Genomic DNA, 25,567 nt, shown 5'->3' with positions numbered 1-25,567 from the left:
TTACATCCGTATGCATGCTATACCTGTGCTAGGCATGTGCTAGATATGTGTTAGGCCTGTGCTCCCCCAGAGACACAACCCCAGGTCTTTAATATTTCTACTTTATTATTTATAATTTCAAGTTTGCTGCCAAGCTAAAGTACTCTATGTTTTAACCCTTCTGTGTCCACTGTCTCAAAATAGCAGGCTTCCATTTTATCTTGTTTCTCTTCCTTCTCCGTCCCGTCTCTGACTCTTAGTGTACTTTTCACTTCTGTGATAGCCTGACAATGGTGAAGTGTCACATTTACATGAATTTGAAATACTTTAACCCTTTTAATCAACACAGCTTAGTTGGTTATTCATGTTGTCCTCTTTTCCGGAGGAAGTGACTAGTAGTCAAACGTATTTTTCCAGGATGAGGCCACAATGGACTGTCAGGTGGTAATGTGTCTGAGGAGGAGGCTTCTCATGGGCTCAGCTCAAAGCACGCCTTGCCCTTCTGGCTGATGTCACACACCCTCCTCTTTTTTTTTCTTTCTTTCTTTCTTTCTTTCTTTCTTTCTTTCTTTCTTTCTTTCTTTCTTTCTTTCTTCTTCTTCTTCTTCTTCTTCTTCTTCTTCTTCTTCTTCTTCTTCTTCTTCTTCTTCTTCTTCTTCTTCTCCTTCTCCTTCTCCTTCTCCTTCTCCTCCTTCTCCTCCTCCTCCTCCTCCTCCTCCTCCTCCTCCTCCTCCTCCTCCTTCTCTTTTCTTTCTCTTTCTCTTTCTCTCTCTCTCTCTTTTTCTTCTTCTTCTTCTTCTTCTTCTTCTTCTTCTTCTTCTTCTTCTTCTTCTTCTTCTTCTTCTTCTTCTTCTTCTTCTTCTTCTTCTCCTTCTCCTTCTCCTTCTCCTCCTCCTCCTCCTCCTCCTCCTCCTCCTCCTCCTCCTCCTCCTCCTCCTCTTCCTCTATATCCTGGCTTTTGTTAGAGACCTTACTTTCAGGAAGTAGGGGTATGTATAGAAGTTTAAAATTACATGTTCTAAATCCACCCTTACTTTTTTTATTTGTTTCTGAAAGTTTAGTAATCATTACTTTAAAAGCTTTTTGTCGCACTTGAAGATTGATATAAGCATTTAGTTTTTTTTTCTTTTTATCCCACGTCTCAGTTATTTTAGATTATTGTGCTAGGGGATATCAGATTATTGCCTGAGTGGGTGGATGTTTGTGTTAATGAGATCCAGATCGGTTGTCTGTTGTGCTTGATGAAGGAGATAGACATCTTTTATTGACATTTTCCACAAAGCATTTAGCACCTTTTAAAAATGACACTATTCTTTTTGTTGTTGTCTGTACAGTTCTTAATTATTCATGGAAAACTACTTCGCTGCTCTTGTTTCATGTGTGCACATGGCTTGAGAGGAGACAATGAGAAGTGTGAGCTCCCAGGTTCAGGGATAATCCCAGGGACTCCCTGTCACATCAAGGACGACATTGGCTCTTAGATTTTACAGATATCCCAGACCTGGGAACCTCTGTTTCAGCTCGATTACTTTGGGGTTCCAATCTTTAATCCATTACTAGTAGTGGAAATGTTCATTTTATTTATTTATTTATTTATTTATTTATTTATTTATTTTGGTTTTTCGAGACAGGGTTTCTCTGTGTAGCCTTGGCTGTCCTGGAACTCACTTTGTAGACCAGGCTGGCCTCGAACTCAGAAATCTGCCTGCCTCTGTCTCCCGGGTGCTGGGATTAAAGGTGTGCGCCACCATGCCCGGCTGAAATGTTCATTTTAAAGTGTTTAGCATATTATAAGGAGACAACTGATTTTTATTTTAGGAGACAGAGCTATCTTGCTGTAGATCTTTCCATCCTGCCTCAACCACAGAATTACCTTGGGAGCCTTAGGAATTTCAGGCTTACCTTCAGATTCTGATATAATGGGTCTGAAGGAGGGCCTATCCTTCAGTACTTCATCAAATATTGTCCAAGTGATTCCGTTGTGAAACAAGGTTGGAAAGTAAGTCATCTGAAGCAAAATCCAGTGATATCGTGAATTGGAATGAAAAGGTGAACATATTATGTAACTGGGCCTTAACAGTGGCCCCTGGGTGTCCTGAAGTTTGTGGTGAGGAGGCCTGTATATATAACAGTCCTCAAATGCCAACCTTGTATAAAATGGTGTAGCATGTGTGTGTGACCTGTATACATTCTCTCACATACTGAAAGAGTGTCAAGATAGCTTATAACAGTAGTACAGTGTCAGGGGGTGTGCATTGGTAGCTGTGCTGAGTTTGTCAGGGACTAATGACAAGGACAAAGCCTGTGTGTCATCAGGAAACAGTTTCTGTTTCCTAACATAGTTGCACTGTAGAGCCAGGCTGATCTGGAACTTGCTATGTAGCCCAGAACGTTTTTCTTCTTCAGCCTCCCAAGCGCTAGAACTAGAGACATGAGCCATTATCGGGATTTCGATTTATTTTTGATTTGTGGATTTTGTTTTTTGTTTTTTGTTTTTTCAGTGCTTGGGTGTAGAGCCTGTAGGAAGAGTATGTACTTAGACACCTTGGCATGATTTTCTCACCAGGCTTTGTCTACGAGGCCTCTATTTTTCAGATTCTTATAGACTCTTTCTGATATTGATAACTCCATTACTGTTTGACGCCAGGATGTTGCCCTTTTCATTTTTCAAGATGTCTTGTACTGCTTCTTCTTCTTCTTCTTCTTCTCCTCCTCCTCCTCCTCTTCCTCCTCTTCCTCCTCCTCCTCCTCCTCCTCCTCCTCCTTCTTCTTCTTCTTCTTCTTCCTCCTCCTCCTCCTCCTCTTCTTCCTCCTCCTCCTCTTCTTCCTCCTCCCCCTGCCCCTTCTCCTCCCCTTCCCCTCCCCTCCCCCTTCTCCTCCCCCTCCTCCTCCCCTCCCCTCCCCCTTCTCCTTCTCCCCCTCCCCCTTCTCCTCCCCCTCCTCCTCCCCCTCCTCCTTTCTAATCATCTGCCTTTGCCATGCTTGAAACTCTCCTGCTCTCATGTGCCTAGGCCAAGATGGGACACAATAGCCATAGAATTTACATGATTCTGGATTTTTAAGTTGTCAATACTTTGTCTTGCTCTTGGGATGCTATTTGGTTTGTGACTCTTGTGGTGATCAAGTAATTCTACTGTTAAATTATGGTTGAGTAGACATTTTGTGGGAAAGTATTTATTTTATAAGCAGTTTAGGGAGCCGATCCAAACTCAAAACATTAAAATATTGTAAATATCACTTTTAGCCTTTGTGCATAGGGTATATCTGAAATTTAACTGATTTTACTCTGTAGACCTAGATGTCACTTTTTCATTATTTTGTGTGCATATGTACACGTTTGTGTACATGTATGCATATGTGTATGCATATGTATATGCAGGTGCCTGTGCACTTGTTTGTGGATGTGTACACCTGTGTTAGTATGTGTTCATGTGTGCACATATTGTGTGTTTGTGTATACATGTCTGTGTATGCATGCCTCTGTATGTATACATAAAAAGCCCAAAGCTGATTTGATATGTCTCCTTTGATCATTACCCACTGTATTTATTGAATTGGGGGCTTTCCTGGAATCACAAATTCACCAGTTTTATCTAGTCTAGTTTACCCGGTGGATCCCCTAGCCTTGCCTTCTGAATGCTGAGAGTATAGGCATCTGCCATGACTGCCTGACATTGGCATGGTTTCTGGGGACCCAAACTCTTGTTCTCATACTTGCAAGTCCTGTATCCTCTCAGCCATTTCCCTAGCCCTAGATCTCACTATCAATAATTCATTATGTGTATGCACACATCACAAACCTGACCCAATCTCAACACTAAGTTCCAAACATTTCTATTGAGGGATACTCCACATGCAGTGCCTCTGAGGCTTTAGCCTTTATAAAAAGGGTCTTCTGCGTGTCAATGCTCTAGGATCTTAGCATTCTGAGATCCAGGCTCAAAACGGAATGAGAAAAAAAAATATATTTTCTAGCTTTCTCTGTGCTATACATCTCCCCAAGGAGTAACACAAGATCTAGAAATCTAAGATAAATGTTGACTTAGGGGCACGCGTTTCATATACAAATGTACATGGGTATGTACAAGAGTAGTCATGAGCAAACACTTTGATTGCTATATGGCAGCCTTTAGAATGTCGCAAAGAGGAACTGGGCACAGAGTTTCTAGGGTCCCCTCTGATTGCATCTGTTTGACAGGTAAGGGAGGTGTACTGTCAGTCACTGGGGGGGGGGTAACCTGCATAGATAAGAACAGTGAGAACTTGCTGCACTGCTGTGCACGTTGAACTCTGTGCTATCCTCTCTGCAAGGTAGGTGAACTGGCATTGTGTACGTCATTCAAAGATTCTGACCGTGGCCCTGTCACACCAGGAACATCAAGGAACCACCCTGACCTTAGGAGAAATATCCATGTGTATTACAGGTACATGTTGAGCCACACCTAATGAAAGGTCCAAGTTTTTGGTGGTTTGACACATACTTTAAATATCTCCTTTGTTGTAGTTATCACAAACTTTTAATATATCTGATGAAATATAAGTAAAGAAAAATGTTAAAGATTTTATTTTTGTGTATGTGCATGTGTTTGTGTGAATATATGTCATTCGGGCCCTGCTGCCCTCGGAGGCAGAAAGAGCTTTTCAGGTCCCCTGGAGCTAGAGTTGCAGGCAGTTGTGAGCTACTATTTGTGGCACTGAGAACCAAACTTGAATCCTCTGGAAGATCAGGAAGGGCTCTTAACTGCTGAACTAACTCTGTAGCTCCTAAAAGAGACTTTATTTATTTTTTTATCACTGACAGATGCATCTCCTCTTGGGGATGTGGTTCATATCATCCTCAATTATGCATTCGGTGGGTAGAATGCTTCCAAAACACAGAACTGTAAAATAAACTCAGTAGGGTGAGCACCCATCTTCCTATCTGCAGAGTCTTAAAGCCAGCCTTCTGGACACAGAGATGTTGGGATCTGAAGTTCTTGGTGGTGCTTGGTAGATGTTGTCAGATGTAGACGGCTATGCATTTAATATGGTGTTTTACCATACAGGACACTAAAATTAAATGTTTATGTCAAACATCCAAGTACTACTCAAATGTGACCTTATTTCCTATTGTTGCACCAACTTTTGATCACTTTTCAAGCCTGATTTTGAGAACATCTCAGAGAATGTATATGTATATATATGTACTCATGAGTGCATTTTCTCTCTCTTTCTCTCTCTCTCTCCCTCTCTCTCTCTCTCTTACACACACACACACACACACACACACACACACACACACACACATATGATGATGGGAAAACCCCTAAAATTTTTAAAAAATGCTTTAATATTTTTCATATATAGTTTAGTTCTTTTAATGTTTCTATTTATTTATGAATTCTTTTTAAGCTGTTGATTATATTATGTAGTCATTGACTCTTAAATCTATGTATGGCTATATGAACCCTTGATGTTTATTTTAAGTTAGCAAAAAAAAATTTCTTTTAATGATTGTATGGTATTCATCAGTACTTAGAAGTAGAAAAGGAAATAAGATTTCATTACAAGGGTCAGCGATTGCTCAGTGAATTAAAGTACTTGTCACCAAGCCTTGTGCCATGAGTCTGGGCCCCCTAGCCCCACATGCTGGAAACCGAGAACCCACTCCTACAAAAATCGACCTCGGACCTGGGCATTCATTTCACGGTACCTGTGCAGAAGCACATGTGAGCACATGCCTGCCATCATGCACATATCTAAACACTAAACAAAACTTAAAGAACACCCACATAATCCAGCGCCTACAGTACCTGTCAGCCTCCTGCTGGTGTGGGGCTTTCTACTCCTTTGTAGATGCAATGGCATCTCCAAGTAAACTCCAATGACCAGTTTATGGTGACACAAACATTTGGCATCTGAGATGCTTGCTTAGGACACCCCCAGCTTCTGTCCACAGGGAGGGTCTTCAGTATGAAGATGTATGCGTAAATCCTTATGGGATTTTGTCTGCTGGTCTAGAATAGACAGCAGACATCAGGCAAAGTCATCACCGTGGACCCTGTTTGAAGCATCTGGGCAGCGTGCAGCATAGTGTCTTTACTAACATGTGCAGCGTAGTGTCTTTCCTAACTCTTTTCAGTCCTGCCATTTCTCCATTTTAACACTTTCACTTCCTCAGAGTTGCATTTTAAAAAAATGATCATTGTGGGACCTGATAAAGATGGTAGCCACACCCATCTAATATGGCCTCTATGTACAAGCTTATCATGGTAATACCCGAGCCACAGCAGTGGCTGAATGAACGCCCCCACACACACATTTCACAGAAATCTCCTTCCATTAAGCTCCTATATTGAGAGTGCTTTCCTAAGGGGGGGGGGGGAACTCACTCAGAATTTTTTTTTTAGTTGTTGGTCTAGAAATGGATGTAATTTTTTCAAGTTTGTTGTATGATTCTACTTATCTGCTCATAATCAACCCAACCTGAAAAAAAAGTGTTATATCCAAGTTTAAAAAATCATCTTTTTCTTCTTTTCTGAACTCAGGTAATCTTAGATACTTTTAGAGAGGGGTGGGGGGATCTTGAGATCTTGTGACTGAAATGATTCTCCCACGAGCAGCCTTGATCCACAGCAGAGTCCAGTGCAATATGAAGCACATTGCAGGAACAGTGCTTATATCACTGATTTCTATAGATGCTAGGAATATATAGAGATATAGGTAGATAGATATAAATATAGATGATATAGATATAGATGATATAGATATAGGTGATATAGATGGTATAGATATAGATGATATAGATATAGGTGATATAGATGGTATAGCTATAGATGGTATAGATATAGGTATAGATGTGTGTGTATATATGTATGTATGTATGTATGTATGTATGTATAATGTCACTTACAGAGCACTACTGGAGGGTAGGTACTCTCCTGGGTGATGTTTGAGCTTTGATTTTTGGTTTGTTGGTTAATTTTGTCATTGATCCTTGCAGAACTTTGTACCCACTTGTAGAAGCCACAGCTGAGGCCTGGAGAACTCTGTTCTCTTACCTTGGGGCACATCGGCACATTGTTGGTAACGAGCTAGGATTAATACTCAAGACACCAGTATAGAAACTGTCTCTTAACCTGCAATGCTCTTTGCAAAGCACAGTGGGAAACCTAGACATTGTCAAGGATTCGTGACCTTTGTGAAGGAATTTAAGTTGCCAATTAAGTTATGATTTTACCTTGTATTTATGTGTGTCTGAGCACCTATGTGCATTGTTCTGGCATGTGAGGTAGGGCTGGTCATATACGGTCTACATTTTCTGGTGGCTTTTAGCTTCATTTATAGATAATGAGGGGAAAATCAGAACTGTATATCAGAACCGTTTCGTTATTAGGTATAAAAGCTACAAAATGATTTGTAAAGAGGTAAAATTATGGTTCCTTCAGCAAGCTTAACTTGAGTATTTTACACCATATATATTAAAGCATAAATTTAACATCACTTACCACATGGAAAGTACCAGGAGCAGAGAGAGTGGACTGTCTTCAGTTGCTATAGGAACCATTTACTGTCTAACTCTCTGAATGGTGAAAATCACATCCATTATTGTTTTAGTCGGTTACGCGTCTACAGCTGCATCCATTTGACAAATCTAAGTGTTCAGACCGAGACCGCGGAAAGCCTGCATCGTGTGTTGCAGCCTGGTGTGGTTTTGGGTCACGCCAATTTAAAGAGAAAGGTTTACGTTGTGTACCCCAAGAATATGTGAGGTGTCTAGGAAGATCCCGGAATGAGTTAATTACCCAAAGTCATTTACTGATTTCATGTAACTTGGTCAAAGACTCTGATGCATATTTGGAATGAAGCTGCAGAAGTAGGGTTTGGGCAGGGGTGGGGGGGGGGGCTTCCTGCACAGCAGCCTTAAGGCTGGGGTTGGTAACACTGGACTTTGAGTTTGGACAACCAGTCAGGATGGATCCATTCAGAGGGTAGCAGAGAAGCTTTGGCGTCGTCCACTGACCTAAGAAGTCTAATCCCCACAATGCTGTTTTTGTTTTTCTCAGTGCTTATTATGGGGTTTTCAAGAATCCGAGGCTCTCCCATGAGAAAGCAAGGCAGGTGTGGCCCTCCCTCAGATTCCCCCAGGGGAACGCAGCAGATGGTAATAGCCTTTGTTGCTCCTCTGCAGTTTAGCTGTGTCTTAATTATCGAGCAGAAAAGGCCATGGGCTGGAGAAACTGGATTCGCTAAGCTATCTGGCAGAGGTTCCATTTAGATCATGTAAACTCAATGGGAGAAACTGTTGCCTGCACTGATGATGGTCCTTAGTGGCCTCCATGGTAAGAGTGTCCTCAGCATCTTACAGTGGGGCCTGCTTGAAAGTAGATAAGCACAACTCTTCCTGTTGTAGGAGATGAGACAATATCCAGTCCCCACCTGCATGACTGTGCAAGGTCCCTGCCTGTCATCTACTGAGCTCAACCACTCTGAACACGCCCGAGATGGATTAATTTAATCCAACTGCTGCTCACTTCCCAGGCCTCAATTTCCTTCAGTCATCATCTCTGATTGTGGCATCTATATTTCCGAAAGCCTTGATGCGACTCCTTCTCGTGGTAAATCATGCTCATTTAGAAGTTCTCAAGTGAGCTTAGAGCCCAAAGAAGGTTGTAAGGATAATTCAAATTACTAGCAGTGCTTTTTTCTGGCTTGCTCACATTGGAATAAATACACTTTAAAATGCTCTGGGACTCACAAAGGGTCACATTTAACTCAGCGAGGCCATTTCTTTGTGAGTCCTGTCATTATGAGCCTTTCATGAACTTCCACAAATGTTGGAGCTGCAGTCCTTTGACTGTCCTGGGCCATGTGATTCTCATGCTGTGCGTCCTCTCTTGGCAGTCTTCCATGATGGGATGTATCACAAAGATCACACTACATCCCTGTTCTTGGTCACCGTGCACTGTGCTGTCTTTGTTAAGAGGCGGGGCAGCAGCGTTTAATCGGGCTGCTTTTCATCTTACGCCTGGAAAATATGGGAAGAAGTCACTTGAGCAACTTCCTAGCTTCACCCCAAGATGTGTTCTCATTGTTCAGCTGTTCAGATATAACAAGGTGGCCCTACCCAGATGGCCCGGACTTCTTGACAGTGCCTCCGGTTTTAACACATTGTTCTGCCTAGTCATTGCTGCCACAGAACAGGTCTCCAGGGAGAGGGACTTAGACGTCGTGCAACTCCAACTGTTACAGGGATCAGAGCAGGCCACCACTCCTCACAATTACCAGCTAATTCCAGCCAAGGGAAGTAACTCTGGAGACCCAAGTGCTTCTGCAAATGAAATAATTTAATCCCTCAGTCTCTCCCTGAAAACCAGTTACAGTTGCAGTTTGGCTTTCTGTTCACGTGTCAGGCAAGTGTGGACAGGTCGGGAGTCTTTCTATTTCTACGACTGTTTCTGCCTCTTTCAGCCAAAGGGGAAGTGCTCAGTGGGATGTGCTAAGGGTTCCAAGATGGGATTTACATACCTGTACAAGGTTATAGAGGATGTTCATCATCTGAGTGATTAATCTGACAGATATTTAAGTATGCTCATGTAACCCCCCTCATTTACATCTTAGTGGTACCTACTGACTCTTTTCTGATATAGGTTTCAGGACTCCCTTTTGAAAAACCTGCACTTATATCTCCTAAGGATCATCTTTATCTTGCACATAGGTCAGCATATTGTATGACTTGGTGTGTAATAGGGAATTTTTAAATGTAAGTATTAATGTATTCGCTGCAGATTTCATAACATATAGTTCCTACAGTCTTTTCATACTTGCTCCCCACCCCCCACTTTTTGTTGGTTTTAAATATGTGTGACTTCCTGGGTTTAACCAGGGCTATGGAACTTACCATTGGAGCATAGGTAACCCAATGGCTATGCTATGACTTAAACCAAAGGTTCCTGTTGCCTCAGTAGGCATGGTGTGTAGGAACTCCAGGGGACTACTGAGCTCCTCCCCAGACAACGACTGGAGGTCTAGACCCACCCAGGCTCTGGGTTGTCACCACATCTGCTATGAGGCTGTGATTACAATAGTCAGCTCATGTCCACAAGACCTCCTTTCTTACTTGGCTCTCCTCCCCACTGTCCAGTTTCTCCATTCTCTCTGATCCCTTTTCTGTGATATTCCCCTTAGACTTAGAGGAAGGATAGATACCCCCTTAAGGGCTGAACACTCAATAGCCATTTTTAAAAAATAATAAAAGTGAGATTAAATTTTTTTATTAAAAATCTTACCTAGTAAGAAAAATAATTTCATCCTATAAAAGCCACATGGTACCACAAAATTAAATAGAAGCATTCTGTTGGATATTTGGAGTCTCATAGTCAAAGTTCTTATTATATGAATATTTTATTCATCAGCTACCCAATAATATATAAGATACAAAAATGTCTGCAGAACTCCCAGAGTGTTTAAAGGAAGATAAACTTATCTGTGTGGGTTGAGGCATCATTTCAGATTTTACTTAACTTAAAATAAAACTTGACAATGAAAACAAATCTACAGTATACTAAAGTAATGATGATATTTGTCTCTAATTCATACAATTGTACAGCTTTTAAGTTGCCTTTTTAAAATTTTCAAATGGAAGCATTCAGGTTTTACCATTTATGACTAATGGGGTTCACTTAATGTAATGTAGTTATTAATGTAACATAGCATGTGGTTTACATTTCACTAATGTAACATATTTATGGATATTCCACATTGTAGCATGTGTCAGAACTTCCTTCTCTCTGAAGTCAAAAGCAATTCTCTTACCTGTGTGGAGGGTGAGCTTGTGACTGGTGCTGCTCTGACCAATAGCATCATGTCTCTGAGAAACTCTTTCAGCTCCACATTCAAGCTAGTTCATGGGGTAATTTTAGTTTTAGTTTTTGGCAGAATAGCACCTGCATCCATCCTGCACTTGGGATCTAACATGTACCTAACAACAAACTGTCTTACCTGGAGTGAACTGGTATCACACTGTAGTTTTGATTTACATTTCCCTGAAGACTGGCGATGCTGGACATCATTTCCTGTGCCACTTGGCCATTTGCATTCCTTCTTTACAGAAACACCTGTGTCTTATGCCCAATTTGGAATTGGAATTTTTGTAGTTGTTAATGGATTGTGGGGTTTCTTGAAGTGTTATCAATCTAAGTCCTTTCTCGGCTATACGATTTACGAATATTTCCAAAACTGTGGACTGATACTGTCCTTTCTCAGCAGTTACTTTTGTTTGCATATGTCTGAGTGCATCCTATTCATATGGGCATGTGTATGTGGTGTGTGTGTGTGTGTGTGTGTGTGTGTGTGTGTGTGTGTGTGTGTCTGTCTGTCTGTCTGTCTGTCTGTGTGTAAGCCCAATAACATTAAATGGTATTTTTGATTGTTCTTCATTTTCTGTGAAGGTAGGGTTTCTCTGCAATTAGAGCTCCCTATTTCTGTTATTCTGGCTATTCAGCCTGTTGCAGAGATTCCCTGTATCCCAGGCTCTTGATTACGGGTGGCCTGCCACATGTACCTGGCATCTTGTGTATTCTGGGAATCTGAGCTCCAGTGCTGATGTTTGAAGCAGCAACACCTTAGCTCATTGAGCCATGTTACCATCCAACAAGTGATTCTTTATGCACTGAAATTTGTGATTTTCATGCAGTCCTGATCACTTTTCTTTTGGTGCCTATGATTTTTAAAAAATTTTTATTAGATATTTTCTTCATTTACATTTCAAATGCTCTCACAAAAGTCCCCTATACCCTCCCCCTACCCTGCTCCCTACCCACCCACTCCCACTTCTTGGCCCTGGCATTCCCCTGTTTTAGCATATAAAGTTTGCAAAACCAAGGGGCCTCTCTTCTCAGTGATGGCTGACTAGGCCATCTTCTGCTACATATGCAGCTAGAGACACGAGCTCTGGGGGGTATTGGTTAGTTCATATTGTTGTTCCTCCTATAGGGTTGCAGACCCCTTCAGCTCCTTGGGTACTTTCTCTAGCTCCTCCATTGGGGGCCCTGTGTTCCATCCAATAGCTGACTGTGAGCATCCACTTCTGTGTTTGCTAGGTGCCTATGATTTTTACTTCACAGTTTAAACAAAAACAACAACAACAAAAACCAACAGGGTAAGATGACAGATTATTAATGTTTTCCCTTGATAGAGTATTATCTCTTGAGGTTAGTTCCTGCATGTGGCAAGGCTTAGAATGTAATTTTTTTTATTTTTTAATTTTTAGCCAGTCAGTGCCTATCCAGTTTCTCCACTACCACTGTTGAAAACACCAATCTTTCCCATCCAAATAGTGTGATCATCACGATGCTCATCAGTGTGTGATACCTGTGAGGCTTCATGTCTGAGCTCTTGGTTCCACTCCAGTGCCCTATGTCTGTCTTCTCTCATGCCAAGCCTACAATGTCTGGCTGATTGATGTTGTCTTCTACTAAGTTTTTGGGATTGAAAAGGATGTGACCAACTTTGAGCATTTGTTTTTGGCCTCAAAATATTTGTGAATCATATAGCTGAGAAGGGACTTGGGTTGATAACACTTCAAGGAATCCCACAATTCATTAACAACTACAAAATCTTCAATTCCAAATTGGGCTAGCTTTGGGCTGAACTCTTGCCTTTGCAAGAGACTCAACATGACCTTAAATGTTTGCTCTGCAGCTCTGGGAAGTTAAGGTCACAATGTCTATATATCACGCAAGTCACGCGGCACTTCACTACCTCAGTGGCTGCTTGTCTTAATTTCTTAGTGCAACTGTAACAAATGAGCAGAAACTCCTGGGCTCCATCACCTGTACTTCTGGAGAACAGAGGGCCTCAGTGGATAGTGACGTAGAGGTTGATTTCTTCTGCAAGTCCTTGGGGCCATCTGTGCTCTGTTCTTCACAGCCTCTTCCTCTACTTTCAACTTTCCAATTTCCGCTTATGAGAATGTCCCATGGCCATAGGATACCCAGATAATACAGAACATCTTCTGTCTCTAAACTCTTGTTTTCATCATGTCTGCAAACTTTCTTTTAGCGTTGAAAGGAACACACTCTTACATCCTGAGGGCAGGAATATAGATGCTGTTGGAGGAGCCATTCTGCCTACCGTAATCCTGATGAGACTGTTAGCTGAGAGGCACCTCAGAAACCTCTGAAATATCCTTTGGTCAAAAGGACTAAGCGTGTTCAGTGATGTGCTGCACATTTCAGAGAGCAAGAGGAAGGCTAGCTGTCTGATGTTCAGCGGTGCAGGCTCTCCTGCCCCTGTGCTGTTCCTCATGAAGAAGCTGGGTTGTTCTGTGTGGTTAAGCATCTGGGGAGTCTTTGTTTAAAGATTCCTTCTTGGGAGTTCATAGAGGCATTAGCTTTGTGTGGAGCTCATGGTGTGAAGCTCTGCATTTTACAGAGTTGCACTACAGCGTGAAGGAAGAGTGGCTCCCAACTGCCCCTTCTCCAGCAAAAATATAAATGCAAAAGTAGGACCCTTCCCTTGGAGCCCATGGTACAGCCTTGAGCTATGGTCAGGGATCAGTGCGCACCTGTGATGAAATGTTTTACAGGATCATTGTCAAAATGAAAAAAAAAATCATAAACGCAGCCATATAGCCCTGGCTGTCCTGGAACTCACTTTGTAGACCAGGCTGGCCTCGAACTCAGAAATCTGCCTGCCTCTGCCTCCCGAGTTCTGGGATTAAAGGCGTGCGCCACCACACCTGGCTGGGACACTTTTTCTTGTATGTATTGTTAATAATAATCTCTCTCAATCTCTCTCTCTCTCATTTTAGTGCTAGTCGTTAGATCAAAGTTTTAAGTTTAGCAACACACACAATTCTAGATGCATGAGGGTTTGTATCCTTATGTTTTACTCTTTAAGTTATAAATAAAGCTGCTTTTATAGTTAATGCCGAAAAGAATGTATGTGGAACCCTTCTTCCCCACTCCTAATGTTTCCTTCTGAGTGTCAGGAACTTTGCTAGTGCAGCACTCCTGACAGCCCTCTCCCTGTCTAAGCAAGAGCTGCCTGGGAAGAATCACAGAGCGTGTGGTGTGGCTCAGCCCCTTCTTGGGGGGAGCTAACTGCTATTGGAACACTGTTCCTCCATCCTGTGTGTTTTACAGCAGCACCTAGCATGTGGGGGCCCTGTGGTTTTCTAGTGACTGGGTGAGTGAGTCTGTTTCATTCCGTGCCTTAGCATTAGCAAGCCCATTGTTTCTGTACACTGCAGTCTGAAGCTGCCGTCTCCAGGGTCTCAAAAATAAAAGGTGGGGTTTTGACATCCTGCCTGCTTTTCTCCTGGAAGTTGCTGCTTCTTTTGTTCAGGCCTTGGATGGGGATGCGTGGATGGCAGCGTCCTTGCAATATGTCTTTCATGCCTCACAATGGCCCTGAGAGTTAATTGAGGTGTCTCTCTGTGGGTGAGGAAAATGGGGGCCTGCAAAGATACAGCACTTTGAATGGTGACATGTAACTTAGCACCCGAGTTAGGCTGACCCCCAGACTCGCATAGGTTAAGATGACTGTCCCAGAATATTACAGATCAATGCTTTTATGTTGGTTGGTTTGTGTGGTATAAGTCCCTGAACCATGCAGACGGACTTTACTGTCACGTAGCCTGTGTTTTCATGGCCGCAAGTGAAAACATTTTTAGTGTAGCTTACACATTCAACTTCCTCTTACTGCCTTCATGACAGCCATTTTTCTAATCGTAATTGGCTTCCCTTGCTGTTTTGTGTGACTAGGATGGTCTTCCCTTAATGATCCTTTGTCTGGCTACTTTCTTACCTACCCTCCATACACACATTGCTTCTTCAGACCAACCTGTCTTGTCCACAGCATCTGCAGGTGATCCACCTCGTGCCACCTTCCATCCACCAGTCTTTCCCTCCCTCTCAGGCCATCACTGGAGGATGTCTACCAGTGGCTCAGCATTGTGACTCTGGATGCACAGCTTGGCACCCAAAACATGGGTTCTCAATGAAAAACTGGCCTAAAGCTTGCCATCATATATAACCCTCCATCTTGGTCTGTTGTTCCATGCTAATATAAATAGCATAGAGAAGATAGCAGACTTCCCAAGACCTATTAAGAACTGAATTTATAAATGTCCTTTCTGGATTTTGCCTCTTACAATGATTGGGCTTCCAAGAGTGTGTAAATAAAAGGTTAACTTGGTGTAAGAACTAAGAAAATACATAAGTTCGTCACAGTGGAACCATCCTCGTGGGGGCTGGAGAGCACAGGACATGCAGAGAGACTTCTGCCTCGTTATATTTCAGAATCAGATATTTAGCAAGCATCCACTTCTGTAGGTTTTGTGTATCTGGGAGAAGCATTGTAAAACTTGGACTAGTCCTCTGGGTCCAGTCCCTGCAGATGTGGTGAGGGTTCTACCAAAAAGAGATTGTAGTGTTATTTTTGGTAATTGTTTAGTTGCTCATATAGAAATCGGGGTTCGTGACAGGGTAGTTGGTGACCTGATTTTGTCTTCTAACCAAAGATAAAAATGTAAGATAAGGTGTTATGAAGAACCAAATATTTGTAGAAATCAAAGAAAAACAATGTATATTTTTTCTTTCTTCCCTGTTCAGCTCATTTAACTTAATATATTTAAAGGTTACAAAAGACACATTGCTACACACTAAATTTTGGAGGCCTCAATCTTCATTTTGTTGATCAAGGCAGAATTGCTGTTTCTTATGGAGCAGCTGCCCAAGGGGATAAAGAGTTACAACAAGATATGCATGAGTGTGCCACTGGTAATTGCCACCAGGTATCTGACTATCTTGATATGACAGCTGACATTGCCCCTTTCTGCCCTTTCACTGATACAGGGAATTGATGTCCGAGATGCCCCTCTGAAGGAGATAAAGGTGACTAGTTCCAGAAGATTCATAGCCTCATTTAACGTTGTAAACACGACCAAGAGAGACGCTGGGAAGTACCGCTGCATGATTTGCACGGAAGGAGGTGTCGGGATATCAAACTACGCAGAATTGGTAGTTAAAGGTATTTAATGTGTTTTTATTCCCCCACGTAGTCTATTAAAATAGACACGCTTACCTAGTTGTCTGCTCATTATTTGTTTATGCTCAAACTTATCCTGTCTGCCTCTGAATGGTAGTTTGGCGTTAGGCTATATTGATGGATTGCATTTTAAGTACAAATTTTGCATGTGAGCAATGCTTCCGGAAAATGCATGTGATTGATGTTGCTTTAGTAGCACACAGGGCAGCGACTGTGCTCTCAACCAGGGTTGCAACCAGCTCTGTGGATACAGATTACAACCTATAATTTTTTTTTAAAGGAATGAATTTTTTTTCCTCTGATAGAAAATCACTTAAAATGCAAATATTCACCAGGCCGGGTGTTTATGATAGTGAGGTTGTTAATAAAACGGAGCAATGTCTGTATAAAAAGCCCTGATAGATCATGGATGCTGTGTTGGTAGCAGTGTCTTAGCATGCATAATATCCCAGTTAAGCTTTGTTCCTATATGCCGTGTGACTGGAAAATTGAGTATTATATTCAAGCCGGGGGGGGGGGGGGGAGGGTGTGGATGAAAGGGAAAAACCAAATGAAAATATTTTTTCTTTTCTCATTTAATGCATTGTGTGTGTGTGTGTGTGGGCAGAGAAGTTTATCCCATCAAAAGATACTAGTGCACCTTTTGGAGCCCAGATAGAATACTCTGAGCTTGTATGTGCACCATGCTGGAGTTTCAGGCAATCGTGATAGGGCATCCCCTGTTTTTCCTTGGGGGGAGACTAATAATGTCTCATGTTTTATTTTTCAATATTTCAGCAGTAGGGGATGGAGCATAAGGTCTGTGTGTGATACCACCAAGCCTCTTCCTCAAGGCTGTGCCTTCTGTTCACTTCTATTTGTCGCCTCTCTTGAATATAGATCACAAACTTGATCACATCAAAGTGACAGTTCTCTTAATAGCCAATGTGTAGTTTTGAAGAATACTGGCTTTGCATGGCGGAACAAACTGAGCAGACATGGGCTGTGTTAGGACCAAGGGGAGGTTCAGCGGCAGAAAGCACACATGTGTACACAGAAAGCTGATGGTGGGTAGGCGTCAGGCCCTGAGGAGGAGGAGGATAAAGATGCTTCTATTGCCTGAGTTTGTTTCCATAATTTTTATTTGGGACTGCACAGTGGGACCACCCTTCCAAAATTTAAAACTGTAAATGCCCATGTCATTTATTTAACCCTCCATCCTTTCACCACATCCAGATTGACCCAGAACAGCTAGGTACAGCCTCCATTGTAAACATGACAGGGGGCTTGGGAATCCTGTTCCTGTGTGGTAGAGTCCCTGTCTCCTCTCGCTCAGCTTGAGTGAGACAATGCTAGCTTATCAGTGACTCTATCGTGACAGTCAGTCACCGTGGCACTGATGGATGTTCAACAGAAGGAAGAACACATTAAATATTTACTTGAGTCATATATTTTGCCACACTGCATTTTTATGTGCAGTGAAGTTTGAATTAGACTGCCAGGATGAAATTTTGAGTTGAAGGTTAAGATTCACAGCAGAACTAAAGTTCGTTGGCATTGCACAGACCCTGATCTGGCAAAGGATTTTTAGAGAGTCAAGGTGCCATTGTATGGAACAGACCTCTTATTGTGGATACCCTGGGTGCTCCCAGCTAAAGTCACCTCTTCCTTTTCCTCCTTTTCCTCTCTCTCCTTTCTTCTTCTCTCTCTATTCCACTCCCCCACCTCTCTCTGTTCTTTATACTTTTTCCTTCACTCTCTCCATCCCGGTGTGAGAGGGTAGGGGAAGTTGTAGCAAGCAAGTCAGTATATGCCAGCATTTCAGCAGTAGCAGTAAGCAGGTCAGGGAAATAGGAAGAAAAGCCACTAAAAAGGCACAAACTACATGTAAAAAAAACCACCCCTGAGCAAAAACCATGAGATCATATGGTTTTCTTGGATGACAATCCATTCCAGTACAAAAATACATAATCGTTTTACATGATCTCATCCATCCTGTGGAGTGCCACTCAGTGTCAAGGACATGCAGAATTCCTCCGTTTGGGGCCTAGAGGGCCACTCAGCTATCATCTAACTAATACGATGGGAGATGATTTATAGGTAAAATGGCCAGCTTTCCTCTTCTCTTAGAGACGGATGAGGAAATTGCCTGCCTAGTGCAGGAGACTTTCTAGTCATAGGGAGTGTTTGCTATTAGCTTCTTCAACTTGTACTGAGCTGGGTGTAGTTTGATTCAGCGAATCCTAGGCTACTCAAGTACCTTTTTCTACTCTTAGTAAAGCTCATGCTGGAAGCAGGCTTATAGACAGCAGCAGTAAACCTTATCATCTACATCTTCAGTTAGATGCGCCCATTGTAACACCTTTGGGAGAAACTGAGTCAACGTCAGAAATGGATTTCTGAAGAGATACACTGTAATTTCTCCCTTGTTCTTCAAATGGTTGAGGATATAAACATAAGGGAAAGAAGCTTTGAACTCCCTAAGTGCCCAAGGCTAGTCTTGAACATTTGTTCCCCCTGCTTCCATCAATCCCGTGGACTGCCATTACAGGCACGCACCAACTCAGTTTAATGATGTAGAAAACCGACACGCCTTTGATGATGTTGGGAGATTCTCAGTGAGAGGCTGTCAGTGGAATATGTCCTGCTGTTTCAATAAAGCTTCTCCGGGGGTCTTCAGTAGTGACTTTAGAGACAAGAAAAAAAGTCTTTGATGTACAATATTTGCACGCATTTGTGTCCTAAGATGGGTGATGGGCACACTTACTGAACAAATTAGGTGGAGTTAGTCGTTGCTGTTTGTGTTTTTGTTTGGTTTGGTTGTTGTTGTTTAAGATAGTAACTCATAGAGTCCAGGTTAACTTCAAACTTACTGAAGTCTCTGAAAGTTCCTATCAACTTCTGATCCTCTTACCTCTGGCTTTAGAGTGCTGAAATTCCAGGAATTCACCACTGCAACCACTGTGTGAAGTGCTGGGGATCGAACCCAGGGCCTCTTACATGTTAGACAGCCTCTCTACCAAGGAGCCACAACCCCACCTCTTCTTTGTTCTTTTTCTCCCTTGAGACCATGACTCATTTGGCCTTGCTTGGTTTTGAGCTTTCAGGCTCTAGTGAGCCTCCTGCCTGTTTCCTAAGGAGCTGTGCATATAGATGCTCAGCTTAAGTTAGTTTTGCTTTTTATTAATTTTTACTTGTTTTATATCTATTTTATCGTATGTTTGTTAGTAGATTTCTTGCATGTGTACACGTGTACCATGGAAGATCAGAAAGCCTTAGATCTCCAGATCTCCTGGAACTGGTATTATAGATGGTTGTGAGCAACCAATTGAGTACCAGAAATCAAACCCAGGTCCTCTGTACGAATAATAAATGCTCTTAACCACTGAGCCATCTCTCTAGCCCCTTCGTCAGTGTCTTAAAGGTAAGGTTTGACTCTTGTTTAAATCATTAACACTATACACATGCTTGTTAAAAAGCACAAAACTCCTCTCATCAGTTCAATGCTGAATTTCTAAATTTCTTCTCTGTCATCACGGATGTGTATTTAGCGCTTTATAAGCTGAATACAAAGCAATGCTCTCTGGTTTGCTTTCAGAGCCACCTGTTCCCATCGCCCCACCTCAGCTCGCCTCTGTCGGAGCAACCTATCTGTGGATACAGCTCAATGCCAACTCCATCAATGGGGACGGACCCATTGTGGCCCGCGAGGTTGAGTACTGCACAGCCAGCGGGAGCTGGAATGATCGGCAGCCAGTGGATTCCACGAGTTACAAGATTGGGCACCTTGACCCAGACACAGAGTATGAGATCAGTGTGCTTCTTACCAGACCAGGAGAAGGCGGCACTGGGTCTCCCGGGCCAGCTCTGAGAACAAGGACAAAGTGTGCCGGTGAGTATCAGGCAGCGTACCGCTGGTGGCCACAGTCTCTTGTGGTATTGCTTCTCTTGTGGGATTGCAAGCTTTCTTCAGCTCTGCTTTTGCATTCCATGTGACGATAAAAATACTCCTGAAGGCGAATTATAAGTTAAATGAAACATTAGAGCCCATAACCTCAAGACCTGCTCTCCCTCAACTTGCCTCTGCCTCTTTTCCTGTTCCGAATTAACATCTTGCTCTGGGTACCACCTGATTGATAATGGAATGGCCCCTAAGGCTCACCAAGGCTGACTCCTTCAATGATGGCTGCTAATGTGTCAGACCCTTCTTCCTGTCCCTCTGGTTTGTTCGCAGCTAATGTGCTCATCACCCAAGAGCAGTGCTGTGGAATGACAGATTCTCTCATAGAGTCTGAAAGCTGTCTTTATTGATGGGTATGTGAGGCAGGGCTGCTGGCCAGGGACTGGGGAGTCTGTTTGTAACATAAAGGGTGATTTATAGCCTGCATGCAGTCTTTGGGCTCTTGGATTACAAAATATTAATTGTGTCAAAGCCATTCGGCAAGTTGCGCAGAATAAGGTTGATGGACAGCAAAATGTAGTGTTTATGAAAATCAGAAGGATGAAATCCTTACAGCACAGGGTTGGTTTTGAGTGATGACTGTCTGGGAGGAAGGGAAATGCTTATTGAGGCCTCCCAGGGCTTTCTCACAGTGGACATGGTTGGATGTCCACACAGAGGCCTGGGTTGAATAGCATGCTGAGAGGAGGAGAGCTGAGAGGACTCGGAGAGCCCATGGACTTTGATGGGGTTACTTAATGTTTTAGATAGTGTCAATTAAGAAGACAAGATTACCCAAGGCTAGGTACTTCCCATACTCAGGGGCTAGAGGCAAGCAGATTTATGGGTTTGAGACCAGCCTGGTCTACAGATTGAGTTCCAGCACAGCCAGGGCTACACAGACAAACCCTGTCTCAAATAACAATAGCAAAATGACAATGTTTAGTTTCCAAAGGCTGGTGGGCACTCTCATGGGATTCCACAAAGAGTCAAAAGGCCTTGGATCTCAAATATTCAGATAAAAATTATATCTATGGTAAATGTGTGTAACCTTTTTTTCTGCTCACCAATCCCTCAACAGTAGTATTTAGCAGCTATTTACATTACATTTATATTACATTAAATATTATGCATGATATAAAGGGGTTATCAAGTATTCTGAGGATCATCTGTGAGCTTTCTTATCTTTTGGGATCATAGAGGCAGGTGGCCCCACAAAAACCTACTGGAGACCGTATCATTTGACTATCTTCTAATAGTAGAAATAAATAATGTGTGTATGTGTGTGCAGTTGTATGGGTACATAGTTGAATGTGTTTAGAGTTGACTGTATATAGTTGTGTGTGCATAGTAGGGTGTTCACAATCATATGTATATAGTTGTGAATATGTAGTGTGTGTGCATTGCTGGGGTATGCATTGTGGTGTGTGTACCCAGTTGTGTATGTATATGCAGTTGTGTGTGTATGTACACAGTTGTGTGTATAGGCAGTTATGTGTATATGCAGTTGTGTGTGTGTGTACACAGTTGTGTGTGTGAGGTTTATATGGGTATGTGGATGTGTGTTTGTGCACACATAGAATGAATCTTAGATATCCTCCCTCAGAAATTTTCCATCCTTATTTTTGAGACAGTTTCTCTCCCTGGGATCTGGGTCTCGCCAGCTAGGACAGGCTGGCTGGCTAGTGAGCCGCAGATAACCTTTATCCCTGCCTCCCGATCTCTGGGATTACAAGTACCCTTAACCATGGCTGTTTCCTTAAGTGGGTGTGGGGACCAAGCCTGGGACCTCATGCTTGTGCAGTAAGCACTTTACAATCGAACTGTCTCCTCAGACCCATGATGTCAGTGAACTTAAACAGTTGCACCTATTTTGATCTTTACCTATAATCTGGATAATCCTAAGTGTATAATGGCAGCAATCGCAGGAATATTTTTTTTCTATAAAAATTAATGATGGTGCATTTGGAAGAGAGGCAGAGGTAATCAGATCTCTGTGAGTCTGAGAACAGCTTCTTATACATAGGGTCCACAGTGAGACGCTGCCTCCGAAAAGAAAAGAAAAGAAAACAGAAAGGTGATTTGTATTAGGCAGCAGAGCACGTACATTTCTCTTCCTAGGAACTGAGCTCTGGGCTCCGTGTTGGCCTTGCTTCAGCAGGAGCTGCATCTGGATACTTTGTAGAACTTATCTCCAACTGACACCTTCCAGCACCTATGCGGAAGGAGGACCTGTTTGTTCAGACCCAGGCCTCCTCCAGCTTTGCCATTGGTTCTAGGAGTTTCCTAGTTCTTCCCCATCCTGGTCACTTGCTCTAGTAAATTATTTTACTTTTGTGAAATGCCCATCATATCACATGCCATAAAGGAAATGTTAGCTTCATATAGCATGGATGATGTCAGTTTTTTTAGCAGTACAAGTGATAATATTTTAATAATTCATAGATGTGGTGACATGATTTTACATGTGTATAATATTTCATATTCCATAATTTTATTAATTCTAATGATTTTAACTGAAATAGAATTATATCACACATCCCTCCCTTTCCTTCCTCCAGTAACTCTCCCTCAAACTTCTCCCATGCCCTGCCATTCTTAAGTTGAAAGTCTCTTTGTATATATGAGATATAATTGTAGTATATATCTAAATATAAAGTATTAGGTCCATTTTTGTTGTATGAGTGTCTATGGTTTCAGGGCTGACCACTCTGCAATGGATAACCAACCTGGGCCATATCCCTGAGTGAAGCTACTTCTCCTTTTCCCAGTAGTCACTAGTTTCTTGTGGTTCTTTTTGTAGGAGTGAGACTCCATGGAAATCTCCTCCTCCTCCCGCATTAGCTCATCCGTTAGTATGGCCATTGCTCCTATTCTGTTCGTGCAGCCATTTCTGGGAGAGAATGATTAAAGGCCAACTGCCTGGTATTCTGGCTCCTACCATTTCCCACACTCTCTTCCAGAACATTCCCTCACTATAATAGAGATGTATCCATTGGGGCTCCCCACCAACCCATTGATCTCTGCATCCTGTCCAGAGTTGTAGTTTTCTGTGGCAGTCCCATTCGCTGCGAAGAGAGGCTTATTTGATGAAAGGTGGTAGCTACTCTTATCTGTGGGTGCAAGGATAAGATTTAAAACGTGGTAAGGAGTTATGCTGGCCTAGCAACGTGCTGGTAGTGGATTATTCTCTGAAGCCTCCTATGTCCTCACCAGATTAAGAAGCTGGCTAGGTTCCCAGTACCAGGAATCCTTTGCCACCTGTTGGGCGAGTCCTAAGTCCATTTAGACAGCTGTTGCTTGCCACTGACTTATAGGTGACAAGTGTTGCACCTTTATAAATAGCTTGCCACGCTGGTAATTGCTGTGGTTCAAAGGTGTCACACACAGTAGGGCTGTTTAATTGTTCCTCCCTTGGCACCTTGCGTAGTATTTCCCAGGAGCATGAAAGCCGGGTTGTGGGAAAGGAGCTTGTGGTCCAAGCCAACTGGAGTCCTCCAGTTCCTGTGTTCTAAGTGTGCGATATCTTCAGCAATAGGGTCTCACCCTCCTCCCGACAGGCAAACAGGGACTACACTTATAATTTGTATTATATTGGGAGTCACGTAGACTACCCTAATGAGATAATTAAAAGTAGAAAATGGAAAGATATCATGTGTTCATAGACTGGTGGAACTAAGATGATGAATCAAAGTGACCATCCCACCAAACGCAATTTATAGATTTGATGCAATCTTAGTCAAAATATCCACAACGTTCTTCACAGTGATAGGAAAAACATCCTAAGGTTCTTATGGAACCAAAAATGATCCTGAGTAGACAAAGCAATGCTGATCAAAAAGGAGCAACATAGGAGGGATCGCTATCCCAGATTTAAGGGAATATTATAGAACTTTAATACGAGCATCAACCTGGTATGAGCATGGAAAGAGACATGTAGATCAGTAGAATAAAATAGAAGACCCAAACACAAGCACTCATACTATGACCATTTGATAATTGTCAAAGGCAGAAATCACTGGAGGATGTACATCATCTCTAACAAGCCGTGCTGGGGAAACGGGAGGACCACGTGCAGAAGTGTGAGATTAGCCACACCGTCATCATCCTCCACAAAAATTGCATCCAATTAGATCAAGGCTTCAATCTGAAACCCGAATCACCAAAACTACTAGGAGAAAGCATAGGAAGTTCCCTACAAGACCCAGGCGTGGAAAGGGACTCTGTGTGCAGGACCCTATTTACCAAGGACTTAAGGCCAACCACTAACACTTGGGACCTCATAAAACTTAAAAGCTTCTATACAGCTAAGAGAACCATCAGTTGAGGGAAGAAGAATCCCATGGAATGGGGGAGAACCTTTGCCAGCTATGCGTATGGCAGAAGATTCATATCCACAATACAGAAAACAACTCCAAGTCAGGGAAACAAATGGCCCAATTCAAAACTATAAATGCTGGGTGAGGACTAGGGATCTCACCCGAGGGCTCCGCAAAGGGAGTAAGACCAAGAGCTACAAGGCCAAGAGCTACCGAGGCCAAGAGCTACACCAAGAAGTACTCGTCATCCTTACCCATCAGAAAGAAGCAAATTAAACAACATGGAGATTTTATTTCACCTCAGGCAGAATGGCTGAGATCACAAAACTGCTACCAATAAACAGATGTGGAGAATGAAGGCCCTCATTCACTGCTGGTGGGAAAGAAACTCGTGACATCCACCAGGGACATCAATGTAGAGAACCCGCTAGACGCTGAAAGAAAATTACCATGTGACCAGCTACACAACCTCTGGTCCAGGCCCAAAGGACTCAACATCTCACACCACAGATGCTCACTCAGACATGCTGTTGCTGGTCTGTGCACACTCACTAAGAAATGGAAATAGTCTAGATGGGATGGATAATGAGCGTGTGGGCTGTACACACAATGGAACACCATCCAACTGAAATTGGATGTAAATGGACAGAGCTATGAAGCATCCTATTGCATGAGGTACCACAGACCAAGAAAGAGAAGCACCACATGTTCTCTCACCTGCAGTTCCTCAGCTCCAGGTCATCAGATGGGGAACATACATCACGGAATGATCACAGAAACCAGGAGCCATAGGAAGGGGGGGGGGTTAGAGAGGAACAGCAGGATACATGTAATATGATGTGGAAAAATATCAGGATATCTAACTGGAGAGGAGGTGGAGAGGCCAGTACAGCAGGAGAAGAAAGGACAAGGGTTTGACAAACCCTCAAAGAATCTCTTTTATATTTTGCTGATACCATTTCTCAAAGCCGGGCTTGTTTTCAGAGCTGTAACTTGCTGTAACTGTGTCTTCTGAAGTATCCAGAGTGAACCTCCTGTTCCTCCTGTGTGCATTCAGAATCCCCCATGAGACCCTGTCCACCTCCAAGTGTGCTCTGTAAGGAACAACTTGAGTGTTGTCTTAAACAGATCTTTTGGGAGCACACAATATATCATTTCCCTCTCCTTAAGATGGGAGAGGGCACCTGATGGCTCCCATGCCCATCACAGCCCAACCCACTAAACATACCAGAACATCCAGCTATTGACACATCTCTGTGTGTGTTTCCCCTGACTATAATGCATGCGTATATTTTCAGGAATCCTTTTGATAGCTCTG

General features: G+C 42.7%; 1 protein-coding gene across 2 annotated transcripts in view; it reads left to right on the top strand.

Moving 5' to 3' along the window:
* The window catches only part of Ptprm (protein tyrosine phosphatase, receptor type, M), a 687,644-nt gene that overhangs the window by 292,515 nt on the left and 369,562 nt on the right, over positions 1 to 25,567 (top strand). For both annotated transcript variants that reach the window (NM_001357625.1, NM_008984.2), the window contains exons 6-7: positions 15,819 to 15,993; positions 19,589 to 19,882. In NM_001357625.1, the coding sequence (NP_001344554.1) occupies positions 15,819 to 15,993; positions 19,589 to 19,882 (469 nt within the window). The remainder of the gene's footprint in view (positions 1 to 15,818; positions 15,994 to 19,588; positions 19,883 to 25,567) is intronic.

This window comes from Mus musculus, chromosome 17, assembly GCF_000001635.26.
Source record: "Mus musculus strain C57BL/6J chromosome 17, GRCm38.p6 C57BL/6J".
Classification (NCBI taxonomy): domain Eukaryota; kingdom Metazoa; phylum Chordata; class Mammalia; order Rodentia; family Muridae; genus Mus; species Mus musculus.
Note: the sequence above shows the minus strand (reverse complement) of the source record. Positions and strands in the feature narration are given on the sequence as shown.